This window comes from Mugil cephalus, chromosome 12 (assembly GCF_022458985.1).
Source record: "Mugil cephalus isolate CIBA_MC_2020 chromosome 12, CIBA_Mcephalus_1.1, whole genome shotgun sequence".
Classification (NCBI taxonomy): domain Eukaryota; kingdom Metazoa; phylum Chordata; class Actinopteri; order Mugiliformes; family Mugilidae; genus Mugil; species Mugil cephalus.
Genome location: NC_061781.1, coordinates 25279009 through 25304790, shown reverse-complemented (window position 1 = coordinate 25304790; position 25782 = coordinate 25279009). Strand labels below are relative to the sequence as shown.

At 41.9% G+C, this 25782-nt stretch overlaps 1 protein-coding gene across 14 annotated transcripts in view; it reads right to left on the bottom strand.

The window, feature by feature from the left end:
• Positions 1–25782, bottom strand: part of tns1b (tensin 1b) — a 160424-nt gene that overhangs the window by 108453 nt on the left and 26189 nt on the right. For 4 of the 14 annotated variants that reach the window (XM_047600633.1, XM_047600625.1, XM_047600627.1 and 1 more), the window contains exon 1: positions 19329–19707. The exons of 4 other annotated variants lie outside the window; for them this stretch is intronic. In XM_047600633.1, coding sequence (XP_047456589.1) covers positions 19329–19451 — 123 coding nt within the window. In that variant the 5' untranslated portion in view covers positions 19452–19707. Of the gene's footprint in view, positions 1–17161; positions 17683–19328; positions 19708–25782 lie in introns of those variants that run through there. 6 more of the 14 variants (XM_047600630.1, XM_047600641.1, XM_047600635.1 and 3 more) reach the window with 4 other exon arrangements.

Genomic DNA, 25782 nt, shown 5'->3' with positions numbered 1-25782 from the left:
ATTGTCGTGTGTTTGCTCAGCTGGTCTCATTTTTTTTGCTTTGTGGTCCAGCTCACTGGGGATAGTGCTGTAATGAATCCCCCCATGATCTAGAAAGCCTCAATAATTAGACTGCTAATGTTGTGCATTAGGAAAGTGGAATGGCATTCAGCTCAGCCTGCAAAAGACATATAGGCTGCGTTTTACGATTTTGTGAAGATTAATATAAATAAGTTCATTAATAGCAGTTTGTTCCATTTCAGTTGAGGATACATATTAATTTAAGCATACGTTTGTGCAGAGCTAACATTTTTTGCAGCTTTTAATTGATTTTCTAATAGTGACATGTGATTTTCTTATCTTAGCACAGTAAATACAAAAAAATGTTTTATTTATCCCTTTTTACACCAGACTGTTGTGGCTGAGTTAAGTCAGAAAAGCCTCAATAATAGTGATAAATACAATATTCGGGCTGTGCTGGGTGAAAAAGCTTTGAATATGTGCCCTTTAATCGTAACATCCAACTAAACAAAAGAGGAAAGAATTAAAATGTCTGATTTTCCAGATGTTTCTGTGTGAATGCTTGTGTTTCTGTCTCTACATTGATTCTTTGATGTATCTAAATGCACATAGAGACCGGGTGTTTTGCACAAGGGCTAAAGAGACACAATGGATGTAAATTCCAGGCAGGAAGTACCCGGGTGCCATGAGGCTTCCATTAATGCACATGCTGGACAGGCCTGAACGTGGCCATGTGGCTGGCATATTGGGGGAATTTGCACAGGAATTTTTCATATGGGAAGACCATAGAATTATCAGGCACGGTCGGGAAAATCAACTAGTTCCCTTTTCTGAAAGAATTCCCAGACTGCAGAGTAAGTAACTTTACAACCACTAATGACCCCCTTTTTTTCTCCTTTTCATCAGTCTTAAAAGCAACGTGTTGGAAAAGCAGCAGAGAGCTAACACTTAAATTATAAACCAGAATGAGTATCAGCTCACGTCATGCTTTCCCTTCTTTCCATCCGACTCTCCTCTCTCTTGTTATGACAGTAGCAGATGGAACTGACTTTGCAAAATGAAAGGTTCCGTTTAATTTATGTCATATATTGAAGCAAATTCCAGTTAAAATGTAGCTTCACGTATGTTCAGTGTGAATGTGACACATTTTATTAGATTATAATGGCAAAGCTATTTGGTGAAGGACTACTCAGACACCAGAGGAGCCAAGAAAAGACAACGTCCAGTTTCATCAGCTCCAGGTTTTGGAGCTTGATATAGGACTAGGCAATACTAATATTTGTTTTTGTTATGATATGAATTTTTAATATACCAGCATACCAGTGTATTTATGACACAGACTGGACCATTTTCAATGTAGCGCTTCTAAACATGCATGGAGCGACTGTGTCACTGTGAGGAGTGGTGAAGATGGAAAGGTCCGAAAAATGACCAGACGTCCCCAATATCTGGAGACAGTCCTCGTGTTGGATGACCTGTCCCTCGGCTAAAGCTGCCCCCGAAAGTGTTTTAGCTTTTTATGAATGAGGAAAAAATGTTGCACGCAGACTACAGTTATTACGGTAGCTAGTCGCACCACTATTGACATTACAGACAGTTTCAATAAGTTTAAATATGGATAAATATGTCTACTGCATTAATTTCTCTCAACCAGTAGATTGCACGTGATTATGCATGAAAAAAACACACCATACAGTTCTGGTCATACCACCGGGTCCTAGGTTGATATTAACATCAGCTACATCCAGACAGGCGTAAGCACTTTGAGAAAAGGAAGTGTAAGTGCAAGGAAAGTAAAAATAAAATCCATGCATTGCCATCTCCAGGCTGCAGGTGGTGACTGGATCAGTCAGTATAAGCAGACGGATTGAGGTTGGTCGTAATGTTGTGTTTACAGTAAATTTCATCATAGCAACAGATTGTTTTAAATCACTGTGCTGTGTTTTGGTGTGTGATACTCATTCAGTACATAGTTTACTACTTACTTACTACACCACATCTCATTTCATTACCTAGTATTCCTTCTCATTCTCAGTTAGTTTCAAAATTCAATTAAGTTTGGGGACAGATTCTAAAATGAATTTGAAGAATTAGCAGAATGCGTCTAGCTGCAGAGACGATGACTGGATTTGTTATTTCCCATAATCAAGTAAAGTTTATAACCAGGCATCTTTCTAAATAAAATGAGATTCTGCAATTCAACTCATTTAGAAAGTTTAAAAATTAACATGCAGACACATAAAGGTGCAGCTATAACATTTTACTGCATCTCAGATGACGTCGGGGCTTATTCTCATACACAGAGTGAATCTGGAGATCATTCTGGGGACGCATATTAAAGTAAGGTCTGTACACGTGTACCTACAGCTGATCGCTACACTTACGATCAGATGTTAATGGACGGTCTGAAGGAGCCCGTAGTGACACCACCTCTGGTAAATTTCGAGCTCTATGTGACAGTTCAGTGTTTGTTTTTCAAAGCCACATGGCAACAGCAAGACAGCCAAGCCTTCATTCCATCTCCCGGCTACGCCTTACCACTACATAACATGATTAGCTTAATCTAGTTAGCCTGAAACAATGACCAAGGCTGTGCAAGACACGCCATGTTGGCAAGGAGGCCTTCCTGAGTCGGGGGAGGAGGAGAAGGAGGAGGAGAAGGAGGAGGAGGAGGTCCCTGCTTGGCAACTGTACGGTTGGTGGTGTTATCCGAGGTGCCGCCATGCCAAGACCCGGAGTGGCACCTGCTGGGTTGGGAATCTGGGTACGGCTTTAAAGGGACTGGAGAGGAGCGATAAGTGGGTTTAATCTGTGTCTCTAGGGGGAGGGGGGCTGTTGTTGTCGGTCAAATGTTTTGACACATGACAGAAAGTGACTCTTCTGGAATGATGTGGTCTACAGGATCCTGTTATGACCCTAAAGCACTCGCCTGGTTTCGTTTTCAGTTCGTATGAATGTCGACATCAGCCGGTAACAGAGAGAACAGGACTCACTCCACTTCTTCTTTTAGTGCTTTTGTCAAGAGGTTATTCCAACCATATAATCAAAAACAGTCATTAAGTCCTGAGTGGGATGAAGTCATAGAGGACATGAACTAGCAGAAAGCTTGTGTGTCTTATGAGACAATGTTTACTTTGTAAATAAACTCACTGAACGAGGAGGAAAAAATCAGTTTGAAACGTGACCTTTGTGAGACGAGAACATGTAAAACACAGATCAGCCACGACGTTCACCCTTTGACTTCCACACTATGAAGAATCACGATTAAATATAATTCATTTTAAGTCTATATTAATGTGTGCACTGCACACTATTAATGTGTTCACACATGGGCAAATTTGTGTATCTTACAAACTGAATGACTGGAAATGGTTAGAAAATGGATACAACAAGAGAAATTAAGCATTTTATTGTCTACTACTACTACTACTACTACTACTACCACTAGTACTACTACTACTACTACTACTACTACTACTACTACCGGTGGTTACAAAGCCAGTCAGAGGCACCGACAGGACAAGTAAATAACATTTTAAACCATCTTGTTTTACTGGGAAACTTTTGGACCTGGTATTCACTGATGTGGATGTTACTTAGACTTGTAGCACCCACCTAGACCAGACCAGACACCCCCACCCCATAGCAATGACGCTCTTTGATGGCAGCAGCCGTCCTCAGCAGGATCTAGCCACAAAAACACTTTAGGAACAACTCCAAAAAAAACTAAAACATGAGGAACAGCACGAAGGTGTTGACCTGGCCTCCAGATTCACTAGATCCCAAACTGATACTGAGATACAAGGGAAGGTGGTCATAATGTTAAGCATGATCAACGTATACGGCGCAAAATATAAATCTGAAAGGCTTATACATATATATTCTAGTATATCCTGTATAATTGGGGTTAAAGTGTTGCACCATTTCCTCTCTCCGTCTGTGTTTTCTGTCCAAGGATTTATGCATGAAGCACATTTTCTAGATTCCAAATTAAATTACGTGTGCAACACGGGGCGTCACATTTTAATCAGTCCAGGTTACTATAGAAATAAGTCATGGATTTCCACTGCAGGTGCATTTTAGTTTCTCCACCGCCCTACCTGTGCAAAGGCTTAAAAACTGTCAAAGAAGAAAATTAATGGTTGATCTCCGTTAGATTTTAATTAAATTTTACAGTAAAATTAAGACATGTTTTGTGTATTGAATTAAACAACCTCATATGAAGAAGCAGTTTACAGCAACACCAGACTAAATGTAGTGAGAATTAGTTAAAGAGCAGTTAAGCCTGTGTCTTATTCACCTGCATTATCATGTTTACATTTCTTCTTTCACGTCATTACATTTCCAGATCCCTTTAAACGTCAGTGTTATGTAATTCTTGTGCTTGTTCTTCTTCTCAGTCACGTCTCCACATTTTGTGTGAACCCTGCAGAATGTCTCAATCCAGGAGTCTATTCATCGGCCTCTGTGACCACTCCTGAGTCTTCTCACACTCTCCCAGCCTCTACCCATTCACACACCAGGACTTAACCAGTCGGGACGGCCGCTGGGACAAGGCTTGGGACGGGAGAGGAGGGGGGAAGTGGGGGGGTCCTATCACCCACTTATGTGCCACTTATCCTGTGGACATTTTTCCATTTTCTTATTTCTGCATGTAGACTGGGTGGAATTAGCTTTGAGTTGCGTGTTCAAGCTGTAATTCTACTCGAGAGGCTGCAGCACATCCTTCTTTACAGAGCCAGCGAATTAAAGATCTCCTGGTTGAGTCCTCTTGCCCCCCCCCCAGAAATCTCTGCTCCGGCCGTTTAACCTCAAGATACTATGTAAATACAGCGCAGAGCAATATAGCAGAAAGCTCCCTTTTGTTGAGGCCTTAATTGTTTCCGATCATTAGCAATGCACCCGGCGCTCTCGGGGTTTGTTTATTGTTTGGTTGGGGGGGTCGGCTGGAGTATATGGGGAGTCGATCGGGGGTGACCTGGGTGATGAGGACAGCTCGGGGGGTGGGGTGGGGAGCTCAGAGCTGGAGATTTAAATGCAGCCCTTGTAAGTTATGTTCACAGGATCTGTCGCCTCTGTCGATTATTTTCAGTTTCAACCTGTTGCCGAGCAAATGCTCCCCGTCCTTCACATTTGCGTCACACTTCGGGCTCTCAAACGGGCCACAAAGAAAAGGGAATGGTTTCAGACAGGCAACCCGGGACCCCCGAAAGCTGGGGTCAGGGTGTACACATACCCCCCTCAGCTCAGGCGCTGCAGCTCCTGGGAACGGACCCCCGTTCCCTTAGAGACGCGCGCATAATCTCCTGCCTAGCGCTCATTAGCACACACGGGCAAAACAGTGTGCAAACACACACACACACACACGGATTAACGCGCTCTTACATCGGCGAGCGCGCGCAAATTCTCACACATACACATCCATGCACACGTCCCGTTCTGCGCTGCCACCGCTAAAAGAAGAGCAGCATGTTCTCCCCCTCCACTGCTGGTTTAGTCCTCCCATAAATCTAATGTGTCTTCACATGTTATTAAACATGAGACCTCCAGCTGACAGAGACACAACATGCACACATCTGGAAGGTCCAGTGTTCAGTCACCTCTTCCACCACTAAAGGAAATGCCTCATTCTCTAGTTGATAAATGCAACATGATCTTAACCTGCTGCTCACTCTGTCTGGACAGGGAGCACGGAGCTAAAACAATGAACTAGTACAAGCATCACACGTGGCACCTTTTGCATTAAATCATTTTGCATAACGCAGTTTTAATGTTTAGCACGGAAAAGATGAGCATCTGTTTATACACTTCTTTTATTTTAATCCATCATCCACTTTTTAAGCAGACGGACACATTTCAATAAGTCGTGTGTTTTATTTGTGGTCAAATGCATTAAAAAGTTCAACAGAGTCATAAATTGTTGATAACATACTTCACTTTTATTACTGGAACTTTGCATCTGGATGTTCTGGATGTGCACAATCTGCCAAAGCAATGACAGATCAGACGAGCAACACAGAAAATGGAGATGCAGACAGAAAACTAAACGTCAGGCCGACTCAGATCCATTCCTGCAACTACCTCAACCTCCTGAGACCCAGACATTTGGTTGGAATGCATCTTAATGTCTTTAATATTAGATTCAGGTATTTGGGATTAGCAGGAGCTAAGAAGTATGAAATCATCTATGAGCATCATCTTAGAACTGGGAGTAAGTTTGTGAATTATTTCACTCTATTTTACAATTTAAGTCACCAATGTGAACCAGAATATAAACATTTTAATGCAAAAGCAGAATCTGAAACGATGAAATCCCAACGTCCTCAAATGAGTACGTCATGTCATATCGAACTAGAAAAGTTAATAAATATAAAAAAACAAGTGCTACCAGTGCATGGCAGACAAAAGTGTCTCCTTATGAGGACAACAGGTCTAAATGAAGCAGAATAAGAAGCTGCAACAAACCTAAAACCTAATGTCCCCATACGAGGACGCCGGGTCCCGGGAGGTTAAAAAGCAGAATATGCGATTTGCAACTTTCAATGTGTATCAACACACAAACGCGTGAAACTCTGTTTATAGAAAATAACGTGATGAAACTCAAACTGGAGACGTGAATGGCTTGTAATCATTTTTTAAAGACATCTGAAAATGATTTGTATCAGGTTTCATATAGTGAGTGCCCATCTTGTAACAGATCTAGAGTTTCAACCGTTCACACTGAGCAGCTCCAGCCTGCACTAGGTAATGTTATGCTATGGAGATAAACCGTTCCAGACTGCGCTGTGCGACAGACATTCCAGCTGAATAAGGTAACCTAGAGGCTGCTTTTCTACTTTAGGTCTACAACTATTCCCTCAACGGCTCCAACACTGTGACTCATGCACAGACCTACGTGTTTGCGTATGCACTGATTTCACCTCTGATTACACTGGCATTCGCTTTCAGCACTTCATTACCTCATATACACATAAAGTCATGTAGGTCTGTGTTCCCTGCACACGCACAAACACACCTCAGACACTTGACCTTCGTGCTCAATTCAATTATGTAGGAATGAGGAAATGACACGTGTATCGACACGCAATAACAAATGGTCACTCGATTTTTTGGCTTTTTGAACACAAATTCATATTTACCGTATTTTGTTTCTAGGTATTTTTTGCAGCGTATTGTAGAAAACCAGAATAACAGTCAGTAAAGTATGAATGTTTTTCATCAAAGCGAACTTCTCGCCTTTTAACTGGCTCCAGAAGTCATGATCAAAACACTCTGTGTGTTTATGACAATACTCACACAACACACCCGATTAATCCTGATCAAAAGTTTCCAAAAGATGCAGATTTTCTGTCTTTGTCTGATTAGAAAACACAATCAAAAGCTCTTCATCGGGTTACAAGTGGAAACAAGTCAACTGGGATGGATGAGACAGCATTAAGCAGCTGTCCCCCCCCACACACAAACACACTCCCCCCTCGGTGTCGCAGGGATTCCCTACAGTCTGGATGAAATCACTGAGTAACATGTACACACATAGACACAGGACAGCGCTCCATGACCGGCCCCCCTATTGTTCCTCCTGGAGGAGCCAGACCTCTCCAGTCAGCTGAGGTAATCAGCCAGTTAGCTCGCCGCCGTCCCTCATATGGGACACCATATGCATGGATGGACACTCCAGCAAGTTGCATCGGGGTGACGGCTGCATGTCTCCATCTGTGTGTCTGAAACACTCACTCACAAAGCTAATTCCAGGATTTTAAAAAGACTTAACAACATCTTGTTCTGAGGTGTTTTTCTAACCACCATCTCCTTTCCACAAGGCAGCTTTTCTTCCTCTTCCTCTGCTAAACAGCACCTAGCAAAGGACAACTGAACTTTGACCCCTCTCCTCTTACCCACGGCCTGATCTTGTTCTCCCCCCGAGTCACGACTTTCCCCCAAAACACCAGCTGTAAATCCCACTCATCCTCCTTCTCTCTCCCTCATGTGATTATAAACAACTCAAACAGTTTGTCTGAAGACATCTGCAGGAAGGAGACAGAGACGTTGTTGAACTGGGAGCTAATCAACGAGACCTTCGTTGTGACTGGTTTGACTAATTTAATGATGCAGGAGGAGATGAAGCAGATTTAAAGTCAAAATTTAAAGCAACCAAACTTAGTGAGGGCTCAGTATTGATTCTGCACCCTTCACTGCAGAAGACAATGGACGATCTCCTAGAAGACCTTTAAGTGTATTCAGCTTTTGCTAAATAAGAGTGAATCAGGAACAGATATAGAAAATACAGAAAGGTGTTAATGTGTAAATTACCATGTATTTCTAAAACCGTTACTCTGCATCTCACTGTGTCGCCTCAACCATCCTTGAGCTCCGTTGCAGACGCCTACTTACTTTATTTTATTATTTATTTATTCAGTTATGTATTTATGGCATAATTAATCAACTAAATACCGCTAAGTCTTTTATATCACTTTTATATTAATTTTAAAGTATAAAATGCTCATAATTCACCAGTTCCAGATTCTAAAATGTGAAAACACTCCTCTATTCGTCGAGTTAGTGTGGAGACTTGGACTGATGCTTTGATCCGAGACGTTCTCCTTTATTTGGAGACTAAATATCCCATGAATTAAACAACAGACTAATAGAGCTAGTAGGATGCACGTAGAGAAACATATGGCCCTACCCTGTGAGTCATCTCCTCAATGCTAACGTAAAGATAAGTTGTGTGCGTGACAAATTTAAGCTTAACAACAAAAGAGGCATTCAAGGGCTTTTTTTTTTTCTTTGCCAAAGCCCAACGCCTACACCGCTATTTTCTACTGATCCTCATATTTTTGTGTAGACTCCTTTTACAACTGATACTAATTAGAGATTATGTGGGCAAGTCTAAACATTGTATGTGTAAGATTCTGTCTTTTACTCAACCTCAACAAAGCTAATTTGTTATAATTATTGTTCTGCTTCAGTCAGGAAGGAAAATACTCGCAGCTCCAGCTTTTGTTTTTTACCAGATTTTTTTTATTGCACCCAGAAAAATAGTTAAAATTTTCCATTGTATTGGGGGAGAACAAAGTCTGTTTATCTCCTCTAACGTGCAGTGAGCTACATCTTGGAGTGAAATATTTCCAAACAGCTCATCCAGACGGTTCTGTAGGAAAAGGCAAATAGAAACGACTCAACCAGGAATAAGTCTGGCTCCAATTAACTGCCTTATCCTGAATGGCATGTTACAATACATTCAACAGTTGAAGAAGGAAGTGTTCTGGGAATCCCCTAATTGTAAGCAGCCCACTACAGAACAAGTGCAACGAGTAACAATTCACAGCTAAATACCAGAAAGAAGAGAGAGGGCTTTTTTTTTTCATCCTTTCCTTCCTCCCCTTTCTTCCGCTCTCTGGTTCCCACTAACCGAACGGTCTCACAATGAACAGTCACCTGCTTTTCATTTGGGGGCAAAAATGCACCCCAGGCATTCCAGCCTCTCCTTCCTCCCCTCCTGCCTTCCCCTTCTTCTTCTTCTTCTTCTTCCTCGTCTTCTGACTCTGCTGCTTTCATTTCATCTCTGTGAGGTGGATCCCAGGGAGGAAATTACTCAGTCATCCAGAAGAAGAGGGAAAAAAATCCCTTCTTTATCACAGACCATCAGAGTCAGAGTAACACACAGTGGTCATCTTGTCACGATTCTGCACTCATTCAGCTTTCTGAGTAGTGAATCACTTGGGTCCAGATGTTACTACAATGCAACCAGATCAAGCTTATATTTGCCATTAATTGATTAGTTGGGATTTGTATAAAAAGGGGAAACAATGTGTTTGAGATTTTTTACTAATGCTGTCTTCTCTCCATAGTTAGTTGGTCCTTGCATATAAAAGTCAAAGTTTAGCTTTACAAAGTGTGTGATTTCATGCCTTGAGACCTGGAATAAAACCTTCATTATTAAGGTTTCAATCCAACACTCTGGCAAAAGCAAAGCAAACCTGCTGGAATGTCAGGAGGAGAAAAAGAAGAGACTTAGAACAAATAAACTGAGTTGCATAATGTTGTCAGAAGGCAGACGTATAAAACTAAGTTAGGCATGGCTGTAATAATCAGAGTAGTAGAAGCTGATGCTATATGAATGGAGTTTAATCAGTTCCCAACAGAGTGGCTCCAGACTAACATCAGCAACAAAAAAGTGTAGTTGTTCTGTCTAACGTTAAAAGCCATTAAATGTCCCTTTGCTCGCTCTGTTTATTAAAACCAGGATGTCTAATCACATGCTTTGTTTTCCATGCAAACGCTCCTCTGCTAACTTCTCAAGACACTCCCAGGCACAGACTAACGTAGCACTGCAAAATTCAGTATCATGTTTCAAACACTGGAGCACACAATACAACATACACTGCAGGCCAAACGTTCAGAAACAACTTCAAGTTTCTGTTCACGATGCTTTTCTCTAAAACCAGCAGGAGTTCTGTGTATTCAGGGATGTATTTACTACATGATCAGACTTTACTTTTATTGATATGAACCATTTTCCTCAGTTTACCTTCAGGTGAACATTAATGTCACCAGAACATTACTGAATAAATGTCAGCAGAAGAAAAGAAGAAGTACTTATTATTTCCTGATAAGTTACTCTTTATATATAAGTTTATTTTAATGCAAAGTAAACCAATGAAACTATGATCTTTTTAAAACACTACAACCAAGACAAGCGACATATTTCCACAGTATGAGTCTATATGGGTTCATAAGGAGAATTTATCAGCTGAGGAGCTTAAGGCGTCTCCCGCAGCGTCGCCCATCAGCAAAGCAAAGGAAACTAAACAAAAAAAAGTGTTACAGTGCCAGAACAGACTCCAATCTCCATGTAAAAAAACGTGATTATCTAATTCGTGTCATAAAAAATGCATAGAGGAAAACAAGTTCCGTCTCTGGGGTCTCCACGGAACCGTGACACAAATGAGTGATGCGTAGTCAGATTCCTGAAAAATAGAGTCAAAGGCTCAGATTCCATTCTTAATTTAATCATGTGCAGCGGGAACATATTTAGTTCTTCATCCTGTTTTCTGTAATTTTCATAGGTTCAGTTTTTCCTCACATTGTCCTTCTTCCCCCTTCTTGTTTTGCTATGCTGCATGCTATTTGGATTTGTGCTGCAGCAGAAAGATAGATGCTTTATGACTTGTAGCACTTGTAATCATTTCCTGGCCTGGATTCCGGCATGTGTTTTGAAATCTTACGACAAATCCATATTAAGCAACTCATAAAACCAGCTCCGTTTGTTTTCAGAGAAAATCTCCAAATCGCCTGAGATAAGCCTTCTGTTTTAAGAAAATAAAGCTCTGAACTTTCTCTCACCATATCGTGATATAGCAGCTTATGGAAAGAGACGATACATGTGGAACATAGATGGCTACAAGCTCAAAAAAAAAAAGAAAGAAAAAAGGACAGGCCCTGCCAAACGTTTGGATTCAAAAGGATAAAATGGATTTAATGAAAGACAGCCCAAGTTCATCATAAGAGCTGAGGGAACGCAGCATATGCTCCGCATCGCACTGGGTTGGCAGAAGAACAGGATCCTGGACAGGACAGATGAAACTAAAACCAGAATGTTCTCTGGTATAGATGAGCATGACATGTTTTGGGGGACTTCGTTCTCATCATTAGGTCTCATAACGTCCTGGAGAGCGGCTTTACTGTGCCTCCAAAATTCAGAAATATGGAAAAACTCAATCAAATGCATGAAATGACTTGTGGCTGTGGCGACACTGTAAACCTGAGTCAACTCGCTGACCATAAATTAAAAGAATTATAAACCCGCCGCAAATCCCCCTCCCATCTGGATTAATGCACAGGCGGCGCAGCATGAAGCTGTCCGCGCCACTTCCAATGACCATTGTTTGGCCTCACACTTGAATGCATATGTGAGCACAGGGGGTCTCAGATCACATCCAGAGTTAGAGGTTATCGTGGCATTAACAAGTTTCATGGCTCTGTGTTCGGTGGAGGGTCCTCGTCTGATCGTCTGACAGAACCGACAAATCGTGCCAAGAGAGGTCTACGTCTCCTCAGACAATCCAGAGCTGGCAAGAAAGACACCAGAGTTAACCCTTCACCGTTCCTCTGGGTGATTTATGGGACAGCAGCAGCTTTTTGAACCAGCTCTGGACACGAGTTATGTTTGAGTAAATGCTGCATGCTACTGATGTGCAGATCGATACTGAAATATCGATACTACCGACCTTTATGCTCTAAACTCGATTCTCAAATCAAAACATCAATACTTTGGAAGGAAATCAATGGTATCGAACATCACTGCTGCATGATGCAATATGTCATTTTCTTCTCATTTCATTGATAAGTCACACGTTTTTTCAGAACAAAAAAATTCAGGTCAACCCAAGAACAAAACCACTTAGAGAGATTCTGACTTCTGTGATAGAAACTTCAGAGTCTCGTCTTTCAAACGAGACTAAGACCATGAATGAGCTCCAACATGTTCATGACCAGCATCCAGTTTACTTTGTCCTAAATAGGAGTTTGTTTTTTTGATAAGTGTTACTGTTACTCTCTGCAAAGCTCAGGTTTCTGGCAGCAGGTTTAAGAAAGTGACATATTTCCTGGCTTTAATCTGTTTTGGTGCTTTCTTCCATTTAAAAAACAAAAATATATTTTTCTGAAGTTTAACTTGGCTGCAAAGTTCCACCCTGGCACTAAAGACACACAGATTTGAGACTACATGTACATGTAAGGAATGTTTTGGTTTGTAATGACTCTGCTGAACATGAGATGCGAAGCGTATCCATATAAGGTGGCTTTCAGTGGTAAATGTGGGGTTCGTAAAGAAGACATTAAACCTGTAAAAGGCTTTTAAACCTGGTTCTCTCATTCAGCCTCTTACTATAAGCAAAGGGCCCCTTCAGGTCCTATAGAAGCAGACACAGTTTTTAAAATGTGCCTAATGAATGTCTTTGGAAAAAAGACAACACACGAACAACACATTTCACAGATGTGAATAAAAACATGAAAATGGCTAAAAATAATGAACAATCAGCGTCAGTTGGTAATAGTGATAGCTTCAAAATGAATAACGTATGCAGAGGGCACACAATGAGCTTCCTGTTCGCTCTCTAATCTTAATTATTACCAGGTTTAAACGCCTCTTCAGACTCCAGCGCAGAGTCTGCCGTGTTGTCCCCCCCGTCTTGTTCTACTTCTCAAATGTTAACCTTTGACCCTCCTTGTCTGTGAGGGTTGAAGGCATTTCCCTGAGTATTTCGCCTGTATTAATTTGTTGCCCAGTCATTCACCCAAAGACTCAGACAAAAGATTTTAACATTTGATTTGGAGTATGAAGGCAGAATTTACTTTACTAAAACACATGAGACAAAACTGATTTGAATATTCTACTTAAATAAAGGTTCATTAGAATTATTCTCTGTTAGGAATTAACTTGGGAGACCTAATCTCTGATCCTGATGATGAATTCAGGACAAACAACATGTGGGTTTATCCTCAATAAAAATGTGGTTACTGTTGTCTAAAAGTCAGAATTCCTAGATCAGGCAGAGCAAAATGTAAAGTAAACTAAAACCCATTCATATTTCTGGATTCCCAACTCCATTCAGGGGAAACCAGAAGACCATGGGAGGTTTAAGGCCAATGTACCCAGTGAAGCATGCACAAAGCTGGGGGTCTCTTCAAGAACGAAAGGGGTGGGTGGGGGTACTACACAAAGCTCAACAACTCTCATAAATCAACTGAGCAAGGGTTAAACTTCCCTTTCTGTTGTTCAAGATTTTTCAACTTCAGTCGCCATTGAGGGAACACACGCAACATGTCACAAAGACAGAGAAGGCAGCGCAGCACTTTCTGCACTGCTTTCCTGCAGAAATCCTGCAGGATGGCAACAATAGAAGGAGCACCAAAGCCAAAAAAGCAACCGCACGTCAAATCCATTCTAGCGCAGAAACACCGGGGCAGATGTTACACGATCAGAAATCCAAAGAGGCGCACATGTGGAACACTTTTCTCAAATTAGAGGTAATCTCAGGAACTGGAACTGGGAGACGATCAAACCGGCAACACACTTAAAGAGAGGGAGAGCGGTAAAGGAGATGAGGGCAGGAAGCCTGATGAAAAGGAGCAGAAATAATGGAAATCCACCCTTTTTAATCCATTGCTGGTTGAAGCAACAACAGGTTTGAGGTTTGCCTATTTTCAAGTCAAGACAACTGAACATGACTGACCCAACATTCCTCGGATGACACCATTTCCCACAGCAATCCTTCGGAGGCCCAGCGCTGGACCTAGATGGGCTGAGTGTACCTTAATGGATATCGATTATCCCGAGGAGTTCTTTGAACCCTGACAACTCTGAAGGTTTAGCCAAGGGTCAATATTTGCACTGACACACCAGTGAGGCATCAGCGTGAGCCTCTGTTTCCTTGTTAGAGGCACCAGGCGGCCGCTTAAGTCACTTTTGTAATAGACTGGATCCACATCCTATGAATTACACCTGTTTGGTGCAAAACCCACAACACGTGGGTGTGTTAATAACCTCATGTTCCTCAGACAACTTTCTGTAAGCAATGAGCCGATAGAGGGCATTTGATTGGTTTGTTCCTCTCAGAGAAACCAGATAAAATATCCCTAAAATCCTTTTTGGCCTTGATTAATTATTCAGTGTTTGGTGGAGGGACAGCGCTCTTCCGAAGGTCTCCTTTCAAGGCCTATCGTACCCTCCGGCTTACTTTGCTATCTTCCGTTAATTTCCTCTGTCCTTCAAGTTGGTCCTGCCATTTCCCATATTTCCCTGAGTATTTTCCTCCTGTTTCCAAGCTGGAAAGATCTCTCATATTATCCACCACCATCCTGCTCTGGCCAAAGGAAGCCCTCCCCATTTGAGGCCCGGCTAAGGCACAGATTTACTTCATGAAGATGGTCTCTTACCTAAATCTGTGCTTCCTCACTCAGTCACTCTCACATGCTGGTCTCATCATAACAGCTTTTGCAGATGTATTCACTTCCTCAGCTTCCTAAGGAGAAGGTTTGTCTGCAGTGTGTCCATTCCATGCACCCCATCAGCAAAACATCATCAAAACAGCACTTGAATTAGAATTTTCGGTTCTTGAATCGTTCTTTTTAAGTGGTTTGTGCTATCGACAAAACTCAAAGTGTGGCTGCACACTGGGAAGTTGTGCTTTTGTCGTGACATCTCAAGGGTATAACTAACTCCATTTTCACCAACAAATTCCTCCAAACAACTTTCTCTTCCTGGCCACCTGGAAAATGAAGCCCAAAGTGGGCGGAGCATGCTGCCGCCATGTTGGATGATCTTTGCACAGCTCACTTGCGGATGTTCCAAATGTGTACATGGGGGTCAAGTCGGACATTGAGTTCCGCCCATTCGACTCACCGCTACCTGTTATCTCAGGCTGTCACCTGTCACCTGTCACTCAAAGCGGGAACGTAACGGAATTATTTTAACATGGGGGTCTATGGGGATTTGGTCCCTTTTGGAGCCTCAAGTGGCCACTTGAGGAACTGCAGTTTCTTGTATTTCTGCCTGGGCTTCATCGCTCAGACCTGGAGGTTTCTGCTTGGCTTTGACGTAAAGCTACTTCTTCTTCTTCTACTTCTTCCAGGTGCATTACTGCCAACTTCTGGACTAGGACGTAAAGATTGGGCTCAAAAAGAATCATTAAGGGGAATCGATAAGCATGAAGGCGCATGACATTGATGAATTTATCCAGTTGGAACCGGTTCTTTTAAAGAATCAGTTCTCGATGAACGATGAACTTTTGCCAGAAAATTTTAACTCAAGTGCTCTTTTGATGATAATTTGCTGATCTGGTTGCATGGAATGGACACACTGCAATTTTGTCCATTTGGTCCATATGCTATATATACCCATAACAATATATTTCTAATAACTCGACAGTTACTGCCCATAGAACCACAGTGTTAGTTTTAAGTTTTATGGTAAGGTGCGTGGGGCTGGGGGTGTGCAACTGAAGCTGTACAACCATCCATCAGGCTGTATAGTTAAGTCTGCTTTACCCTGTCTGCTGCACTAAGGTGCTCCCATCTTAAGGCTGTCTTAGCCCCAAACAAAGATCTGCTATTAACGCAGGGACTCAGATTGAACCCCGCCCCCTTAAGTGAGCTCGCTTTGTCATACAGTGCTCTGATGCAGTCAATCAGTGACCCAGAGCTTAGCTGGGGGGCTTTGAGATTCTTTTACGGCCCCCCTTCCTCTTTCACCTCGCCTCCCGCTCCTCAAAAGAAATAATGGTAATTAACTGATGAAGAGCTCTGTAAGATTATCCAGTCTCCTCGGCTCTGCTAGCGGTGTGCAGTCATGTCCCAAAGGACCGGTGCAGAATGGGCAAGGATGGATCTCAATGGTCTATTCAACCTCTCTCCTCTTTCATCCTCTATTCAGCTGGAAAAGTGAAGAGCAGCATCCAGCGTTGTAAATTTGAGCCGGGAATGTTCTTTCATATCAGCACAAATGAGGGAAAGCAGTCGGGACCGTAGTCACAGCATATTTACTGACACAAACACAAACACACTCCTTCACCGACCACATCACAACTCAGAGGGTGCACACAAGCGCACAAACAACCCCTCACTGTGAGGCGGGAATGCGCGGCAGATTGAATTATACGAGTGAAAGCAAAAAATAGCTGTGGGTCCCAACCACCTGGGGTGAAACAGAGCGGGACACAGAGGGAGTGTGGAAAGAGCATGAGACACATTTAATTCGAGTCAGTGTCGTGGACACACGAGGGTTCGGTGTGCATGCAGAAAATGTGAAACAACGTCCTGGACGGAGAAGACAGTTCTCCTTCGTAATACAGTATCGCCCTCATTTAAAATGTCTCACCAGACCAAGGCCCCCCACAGCCCGGGTCTCAGCCCTTTCACCCAACCCCCGATGAGCGAACCACCCACTACATCAGCTTGACTTGATCAGAGCTCCAAATCTTATCAGTGCCACAAAATGACACACAATGTGTTGCACCGCTGAGTCGATTCTGTTCGTGTCAACTTACAACTTCCAATCACATGATTCCAATATGACAGACAGATGTTATGCAATTGCATGATCAGGTTATGCAGTTATCTTAATATTACTCATGCAACACTCATAATAAAGTTGTCTCACCCAGAACATGCAGGACAGACAGACCCAGGTACGAGCAGGTCCGGCCAGAGCCGTGGGCAGGCTGAGGGAGATGGACGGCATGGTGACGGACAAGTGTGATGCTGCTTCTACTGCTGGTCAGTGGGCTTCCTTAAGTCTAATCCAGCCACCAGGAGAAGAGTTGGCCAAAGCTGCACAGCCATGACGACCCAGGACACAAAGACTCTCCCTCCTCTTCCTTCACTGTCTGACTTTCTTTTCCTTCTCTGTCTCGTCTCTAAATTGGATCCTGACTGCCTCCTCTCTCCTCTCCTCTCCTCTGAGCTCACTCTGTCTCTCGTTCCCTCTGCCGGGGAAACTTTCACAAAGGTTTTTTTTTTTTTTTTTTTAAATGGGGGGTATGGCTGCCCCCACCTCTCCACGGGAGCAAAGGGGGAGGGGGTACTCCACTTATTATCCATCTCTTTTGCCCCTCCTTTCGCTCTATCTCATCCTATGTCTCCCTCCCTCCTCAGCCCTCTACGTGTCACCGCTTTTAATTTCATTCATTCCTTGATCCCACCCCCTCCTCGTTCGTTCCCCTCAGCATCCGTGCCCCCCCCCTCCACCACCACCACCACCACCACCACCACACACACACCTCCCTCCATCCATCTCTATTGCACACTCATTTTAATATTTCATAAACTCTCTATCTTGAGATGAACGTCCAAAGGAGTTTCTCTTGACCCTGCAAAATGCAACACTCCTCCTCCTGCAAATACTTTATGCAAAGTTCTTTTACACCCACAGTCTTCAAACCAGATCATAATAATAATGTTGTGACTACACTCAACCAAAAAAACAAAAAGTGACTGAGCTTGAGGTGAACACTGTCACTGTCAACAATGAAAATATCATATTGCTGTATTTTTGATGCTAAAACCAAAAATTCAAAAACACTAACCTGAAGTTTTATCACATACCAGCCACTGCCAGTCATAGACAACTTTGGTTGAACACATTTATAAGAAATGATTGGAGTGAGACAATCAACAACGTGCACACTTCATATCAGGTCAGATTAATATGTAATGATCATCAGTTTCAGCCTGGAAAACGTAAAGGGTTAGAATAAATCATGACTGAAATTACGTAAAATGAATTATTATTATTTGTGGGATTCTTGTTACTTGTTACACTAACTGCTAGCTAATGCAATGTTAGATGTGTGTTTGAGTGGTCTCCAAGCAGAAGTTGCATTTACCACAGCATCTAATGATGCCCTCCATTTTTCTTTCGTGTAGATGCTGGGTTTCTCAATTAGGTCCATGTGGACGTGTATTAGTATATTCTCTAAAATATACGTTTTTCTTGTCCATTCTTATCTAAGAACCGCCGTTTACAGGCTATAGTGTTTTCATTTAAGCCCCACCCCTCAAAAAACTTCACATTGTTTACAAAGTGTGAAGAGGTCTATTCATGCCTCCAACAGATAACACTTAAATTATAGTTTCCTCATCAATAAATCCCACAATAAGACTATAATCAACCCTGTTAAACACATTTTATTTACCTTAGAAGTTGAAGTTCACACATGAAGACAAGTAGAAGTAGAACTTATAAGCTCCCATCCCTTCACCTAGTCTAGATGCGATGCTTGATACTTATAAATACAAATTGTTTCATACGTTGAATTGAATAAATGGAAGGAGAAAGAAAAAAATCTCTGACAGTACCAGGGCCCCGTGTCCCTTCATCTTCAACCTTTACTAAGGAGGGAAAGAACACACAGGGGTTCAGGAAGTAAAAGCTGCTTCATTAAGCTCTCACTGCTCATCAATGACCACGTTAGCCCCATGCGTGACTCTTTATCCCCCTTGTGTAAGTCTTTACACACACACACAGACACACTCTACACACACAAAACTCTAGTATACGCAGTCTTCTTGGAACCCATCATTTTCTGACACACGCACACACGCACACACACACACACGCACAGAAAATCCAGGCCTGGTACTTCCTGAAAAGATAAACACGCTGAATTTAAGCAATCAAATTCACCGCATGCGTGTACATAAACATCCACCTATAACCACCTATTTCTTCCCCCAAACCCTCTCACACACATCCCCACATCTTTCTCTTTACACACTGTGTAAATACACAAACCCACCCACACACTGAAACATACAAACACACTCACCCAGCGGCACAGAGGATTAATCCCCCGGCATTTCCTGCAGGCCACCCCTATAGATACACATTCACCGAAGAGAAAACGTTTAAACGTAACGTCTCTCTGGCCACCACACACAGAAAGACACATCTGCAGGAATATTCTTCATTGTCTTTTCTTGTTGTTGTTGTTGCATATGCCATAAAACCACACCTATAACAGACTCATCAGACTCAGAGCAGCATTAGCTTTCATTCGGAGTTGTATTTCTGGCTGCCTGCAGAATGACACTCCAATATTGTTTGTCACTTTTGGCTTTGGTCTCGCCCAGAGACATAGAAGCTGCTAGATGATGAGACCACTATGTTCCCCGTCTAGTGGCTAACGCTGCCAGTCAGTTCTTTGAACGCTGCAGCGTGAGAAGCTCAGATGATGTTTATTTGTTTCCAAAGCAACAATTATACTGAGGAAAGCTGTGAGTGTAACCAGCAGAAGAACTGAGGACATGGGAGGTAAACGTGCAGATGCATCTCTATGAACATCCCCTTCACATTACAGTCATTTTATACATTGTTAATAAATATATATATTGGTTACTGCAGCTTGAACTGTACTCTAGTACTTTTCTGTACTCCACAAACAAAGTATAGAACACCTTGAGGTTATTTTGAAACAGCACATGATGTTCCTGAATGATTTGGAGTCTTGTCCAGTGGAGATTAGTTGTGCTCCGATATAAAATAAAAGCTTAACCACAGCAAAGCACACTATGTTCTACTGGTGCATAAAGTTACCTTCCAGTCTCCAGCCAACCAACACAACTCAAGTGCAACAGACACTGACACACGATACAGCACAGATAAACAAAGTATGTTATATATAACCACAGCTAACAAAGACAGTGGGGAGTTAACAGGTTAATAGACGTCTAGATGTTATCAGCATAAAGAATTTACAAAAACAGATTTTGCAAATGAAAAACATGATGTAGTATTGTGGCCGTTCAAAGACTCAGAGCTGGTTCAAGGCTCTCTGTCGTGTTGGCAAGATTCGAGATTCAAGATCACTTTACTGATCCCCGCAGGGAAACTATTTCGTCCAAGAGTAATGAACATATATAAACCAGACACAGACATAAGAATAAGAACAGAAATAAAACAGTAAAACTAAATAAGAATAAAAATGAGATGTATAAACATTTATTTACGGACATTTTAGCTAAATTGTCTCAGTACAAGCAGTGTTGACACAGTTACCTTGAAAAAGTAATATGATTACTGATTACTCCTTTAACCCTTTGACTGACTTGTAACCACACGGTTGATCTCATCTCATTACTCATTTTCTAACCAGTGCCAGTCACGCAAGTGGTTGAGGATGTCAACTCCCAAATCAGAGTTTTAAAACATTAAAAAGTAACTTACTGATTACTGGACTTTAAAAGTAACTTTTTGGAGCAAATGCAAATGCATTTCCACGATATTACTTTGGCATTAAATTACTGATGCAGTTCTGAGTCTTACCCAGAATGCACTTTCATGCAGAAAACGAGACTCGTTACATAGTTCGGTCACTAACCGAGACAAGAAGAAGAAAGCAAAAATATTCCTTTTTATTCAGGAAAATGAGGAAAAAACTGTAAGGCACAGTAAGTTGGATAAGTAACTTTAATCTGATTACTGGTTTGGAAAGTAACGCGTTAGATTATTCATTACTGGAAAAAAAAGTGGTGAGATTAATGTGTTGCCAGCATCACTGTTGGCAAGACACCAATGACACAAAGTGCAGCAGACTGTTCACTCCACTGACCTTATCTCACCATAAGACCACAGGAACTACGCAGCGACCAAGTGTGACTCCAGCACCCACTGGTGGTCGCAGTCTGCAGCCTCATACACAATCACAGACACTAGTTTTTACGTCTCTTAGATAATATAGATATAATTTAAAGGAGGCGTCTGCAGAGATGCATGGAGTGGAGTGTGTGTATTTGCATGCATCATATTTCCGGGGCTAATCAGATCCCTCCGTCCAGGGGATTTTTCACTTGGTACCTCTGTAACCTTGAGCATTTCTGCTTTCTTTTGTAAACTGGGGCCGATAGAGGACAGGAAGACGCAGAGAAGAAGATTAACCAGCAGCAGGTCACCGTCCTTGAACCAAGTCAAAAAAATAAAATTAAAAAAATGTAAAACAGCCCAGAGGGATCAAGGCCGTACGTCGGATTCAGTACAAAACAGAAAAAATTTGAAAGAGAAAGTGAGGAGGCTCAGGGAAGAACGTTTAAAAAAAGAATCTGTTGCAAAAATATAGTTTGTAATCAGATAAGAGACAGAGCGAGTGGATGTGTAAACAGCAGAGGGGTGTGTTCTGTCATCTTGGCTGACGTCCTAGAACCTGCTAGAAGGTGGTGGGGGGGGTTCACTTGTTGACAGACAGAGGAAGAACACACTCCAGCAAGCCCCCAACACACACACACACACACACACACACGTACACCACACACACACACACACACACACCCTTTCCCACCCCTGTGACTCCCATCTGTTGAAAACAATACAGACCCGACGCCCTCCCTTTGCAGAGCACTCACATGTGTGTGCACGTTTTTCCTCTGTTCTCTCCGCTGTGCAGCGCCGAGAGGAAGGACTGTCCAACACACCCAACGCCGGGACACACTGACCCATGAAAGCAACAATAACACTGCTGCCGAACACAATTTCAAGCACGTTGGGGTGGTCTGTCCTAGACTTTGAAGACCTCTGTCCTCAGTAAACGTCACTGAACGTTGAGACATTTTTCAAGCAGCAAGAGTTTCTAGAACCCAGACACATATCACAATATGATCATTTCTGACACTTTGATAGTAATTTAAACATCACTGACGCTGACTCAGAGCCTGTAGACTACTGATGATCGATACTGAAATATCGATACTTCTGCTATAAAATCAGTTCTCAAATCAAAACATCGATACTTCTGATACTTCAGTCATTGGAGGTGATGTAGGAACACAGTGGAAACTAACTAAACTACTGAGTTGTGGCAACACAACAAACTTTGTGAAACACAAACAGGTTAAACCACAACACAGAATACGAGGCGTTTATGATGAGGAGGACAGAAGAGGAGAGAACAGGGTCACAATTAAGATGAAAGGTTTCATTTTATAGTAGTTCTTCGTAGTTTAACAATGATTTATTTTATTTTATTTACTTCTTTGTGTGTGTTTAAAACAGCATTTTCACATATTTTGTCTCTGTTTGGTTTTTCTGTTGTTGTATTAGCTCGACTATATAAAAAGCAAATAGTAAAAACAAAAATCATCCCTGTATCCTCAATCTCCTGAACCAGGGTCTGTCTCCTCATCCCACCCCTTCCCTTCCCAGGGAGAGAGGTAGCACAGACACACGGACGACACACAATCGTGCATTTTGTTGAGTAACAGCAAAAAGCGCTAAACTAATCTCTCTGTGGGTGAAAGTGTGGTAGCACAACAAGGAGGTGCCCTCTTGAAAACCCAAATGATTCTTCTTGTTGGTTGCTAGCTGGTAGCTAACTGCTAGCAAGCTGGTCAGTTTTCAGTTGGACTGGGCTCCTAAATGTGTCGTGAAACAGTCAGTAGCACCTTGGAAATTCAGCTGTTCACACTGCTGGAAGAAGCAGCACCTTCTGGGAAGTGTAGTTTTAAAGTTCATGTGATGCCTACAACACAAACTGTGGGCGATGCATTAAAAGAAAAACACAATATCAACGAGCACCTTTTAGCAATAGCTCCAAGTAGCAAAATGGGCCTTAGGGGGCTGCATCACCATAATAAGAATATAAATCTAGCTGTGCCAGAGTAGTTCCAGACTGAAGTAGTAAAGACAAAAATATATAGACATAGAAATAGATGTTATATCATAAAGAGTGTCAGGACAGCCATTATCAAGACACATCTATATCTATATGTGGTCAGAGGAGGCAGTTTCTCATCACTTCTGCTTGATTAAGCACCAACATGGATAGTGTGAGGATTGTCAGATTTTATCTAATATCATAACAAAAATCTGGACAATATACGACGGGAGCTAAAGCTGCCTGTAAGAACTAACTGACAGATAGTTGGAGATGATAGTATGATATAAAGCAGAGTCCCAGTGGCTGAAATATATGTTAGGGAGCAACTATATATTATAAGATGAGGTCACATGAGAAGCAATGTCAAGAAAAATGGGAGAAATGAAACTGTGGAGACACAACAACCCTGTTTTCTGAAGCTTTTGCCTTTTTGTTCAGTATTTGTTGATGTTTATACGATGCAAATGAAAAAAGCAATAAAAAGAAATCATCAAAAAGCAGATGTTGAGTCAAATGTTAAAGTTAATGCATAAATTAATAAAGAAATTGGCACTGAATCAGTGTACTGTACAATGTTTCTGAGTTCATCTTCATTAAAACACTTTATGCTTTGATCAGGGTGGAGTTTGGGCTACGTTCATGTCACAACGAGAAGCAGCTACATTCAGGAGATTAATGTCTGTGTTCATCAGCACGGAGCTGCTATCAGGGAGAGTGTCAAGTCAAGACAAACTGCCAATATCCTAGTGTTTCAGAGTGTGTCTGTGTGTGTCCGTGTGTGTCTGTGTCCTCAGCACGTCTTATCAGTCGGTGCCATCAGGACCGTCTCTGGCCGACCCTCACATACAGTAAACATGAAATTTCCACTGCAGATGAAAATGTTGGTAAATTCAGGGGTTGGGGTCACGCAAAAGATTCTAATCACAGCGTAGTGTGCGTCCTCAACATCCAGATCACGAGCCAGCAACGAGTATTTTAGCAGCGTCATTACAAAGCAAGAGTATAGTACAAAAACACAGCACAGGTATAAAAGCTCACGCCGGCCACATGCGTCATAGACTCAGCATAACTCCAACGGGGAAGGAAGAGTTTTAGAGCTGAGAACAGCGGCAGGAATTTTTTCAGCTGAATTTAAACATGTGTGTAGCGATAGCATCTGTCTACATCAGTCTAAAACATCTAAATGAAAGTTGTTTCTTCCATCAATGTTGCACAAAAACTAATGAATGAACAAAAGAATTTCAAAATGAATGTAGCATGTAACACAACTCTGTGAGTGAGTACTTCAGGCCGGGAACCAGGTCCACCCCTCAGGATGTTTTCTGCTACCTTTCTTTAACTATTATTTCATGTTATCTCATACATTGGGCCATCACAACTTGATAACCTCTACACCAGAACTCGGGCCCAAAACAAAAACACCCTTTTTGGGGAAAAGCTTCTGGCAAAATGATGCAGTATATATCCATATATTAGGGTGCTGCAACTGCATAAATGCTCAACCAAGTCTGAAGTTCTGTATCCTGACACATTGGGGGAGACTATCACAATAATATAAGGCTTCCTGCCTTTCTGTTTCCAAATACCTGGTCTTGGTCTTGTATACCCAACAAGACCAAAAAAATGGCCATCCACCTCATCCACCATTTTCAAGTAATTTATTAAACATATCACTGCCTCACTTGGATATAAAAAACTTCCCACCTTTATGAGCTCCAATATATTACCCCTGATATGACCAACGTTCTCCAGTGGACCTCAAATACCCTTCCAAATGGAATCAAGCACGTTTTCTTGTATCTAAACAGTATCTTAAAGAGGACTTGAGACTTGGCTTATACTGTTATACTATCTGAAGTTAGTTACATGAAGAAAGGGATTAATGTTACGCCACCAGGAGGAACAGGGTATCAGGGTGCAACATAAAACAACAGATCATATATTTTATTATTATATAATAATAATAATAACACAGTCTTGTTCTTCGGCATCAGGCTGATAGTTGATAACTGTGATGTTATGTTCATCATCTTGGCCGTAGACATGATAATTTGTTAATTAGAGAAGATCATCCAATTTGCAGGTAATTGGACAGTAAATTGAAAACACTGAACTAATTAAAATGTTGGCATTAATGCGATAGAGTTATCACCCCGATGATGTTTTATGTAGTTTATCCAATACTTCTAGTTAAACCCTTCAATGATATGATATCTGTTGTTTCTAATCGGAGCCATGAATGTCAGGACTAAACGTCATTTCAGTTCATCCAGTGAGACGCGTCAGTCTGGACCAAACAAACATGACATTGCTACTGATGTGCTCTGCGTGCTGTAATACTTTATGCTCCAAGCAATTAGCAAAATTAGTTTCAATACGAAGCATGAATCCTGAATTGCATAAATTAAAAAAAAATGCAATGAAATGCAACTAAAATATCAACTGTACCTTGTGTTTGCTTTTCCCCGGGCTCCAAAATGGAAAGATGCAGAAGAAGAAAAATTTTGCCCAACTAAAGACTATGGTGAGACACCAGCCTAGTCCGCCCATCCTCTCCTGAAACCTCCTCACGTCCTCAACTGTATGACTGTTGTCTGCTCCTTGTTCCATCTCCCCTCCCTCTCTAGTCTGTCCT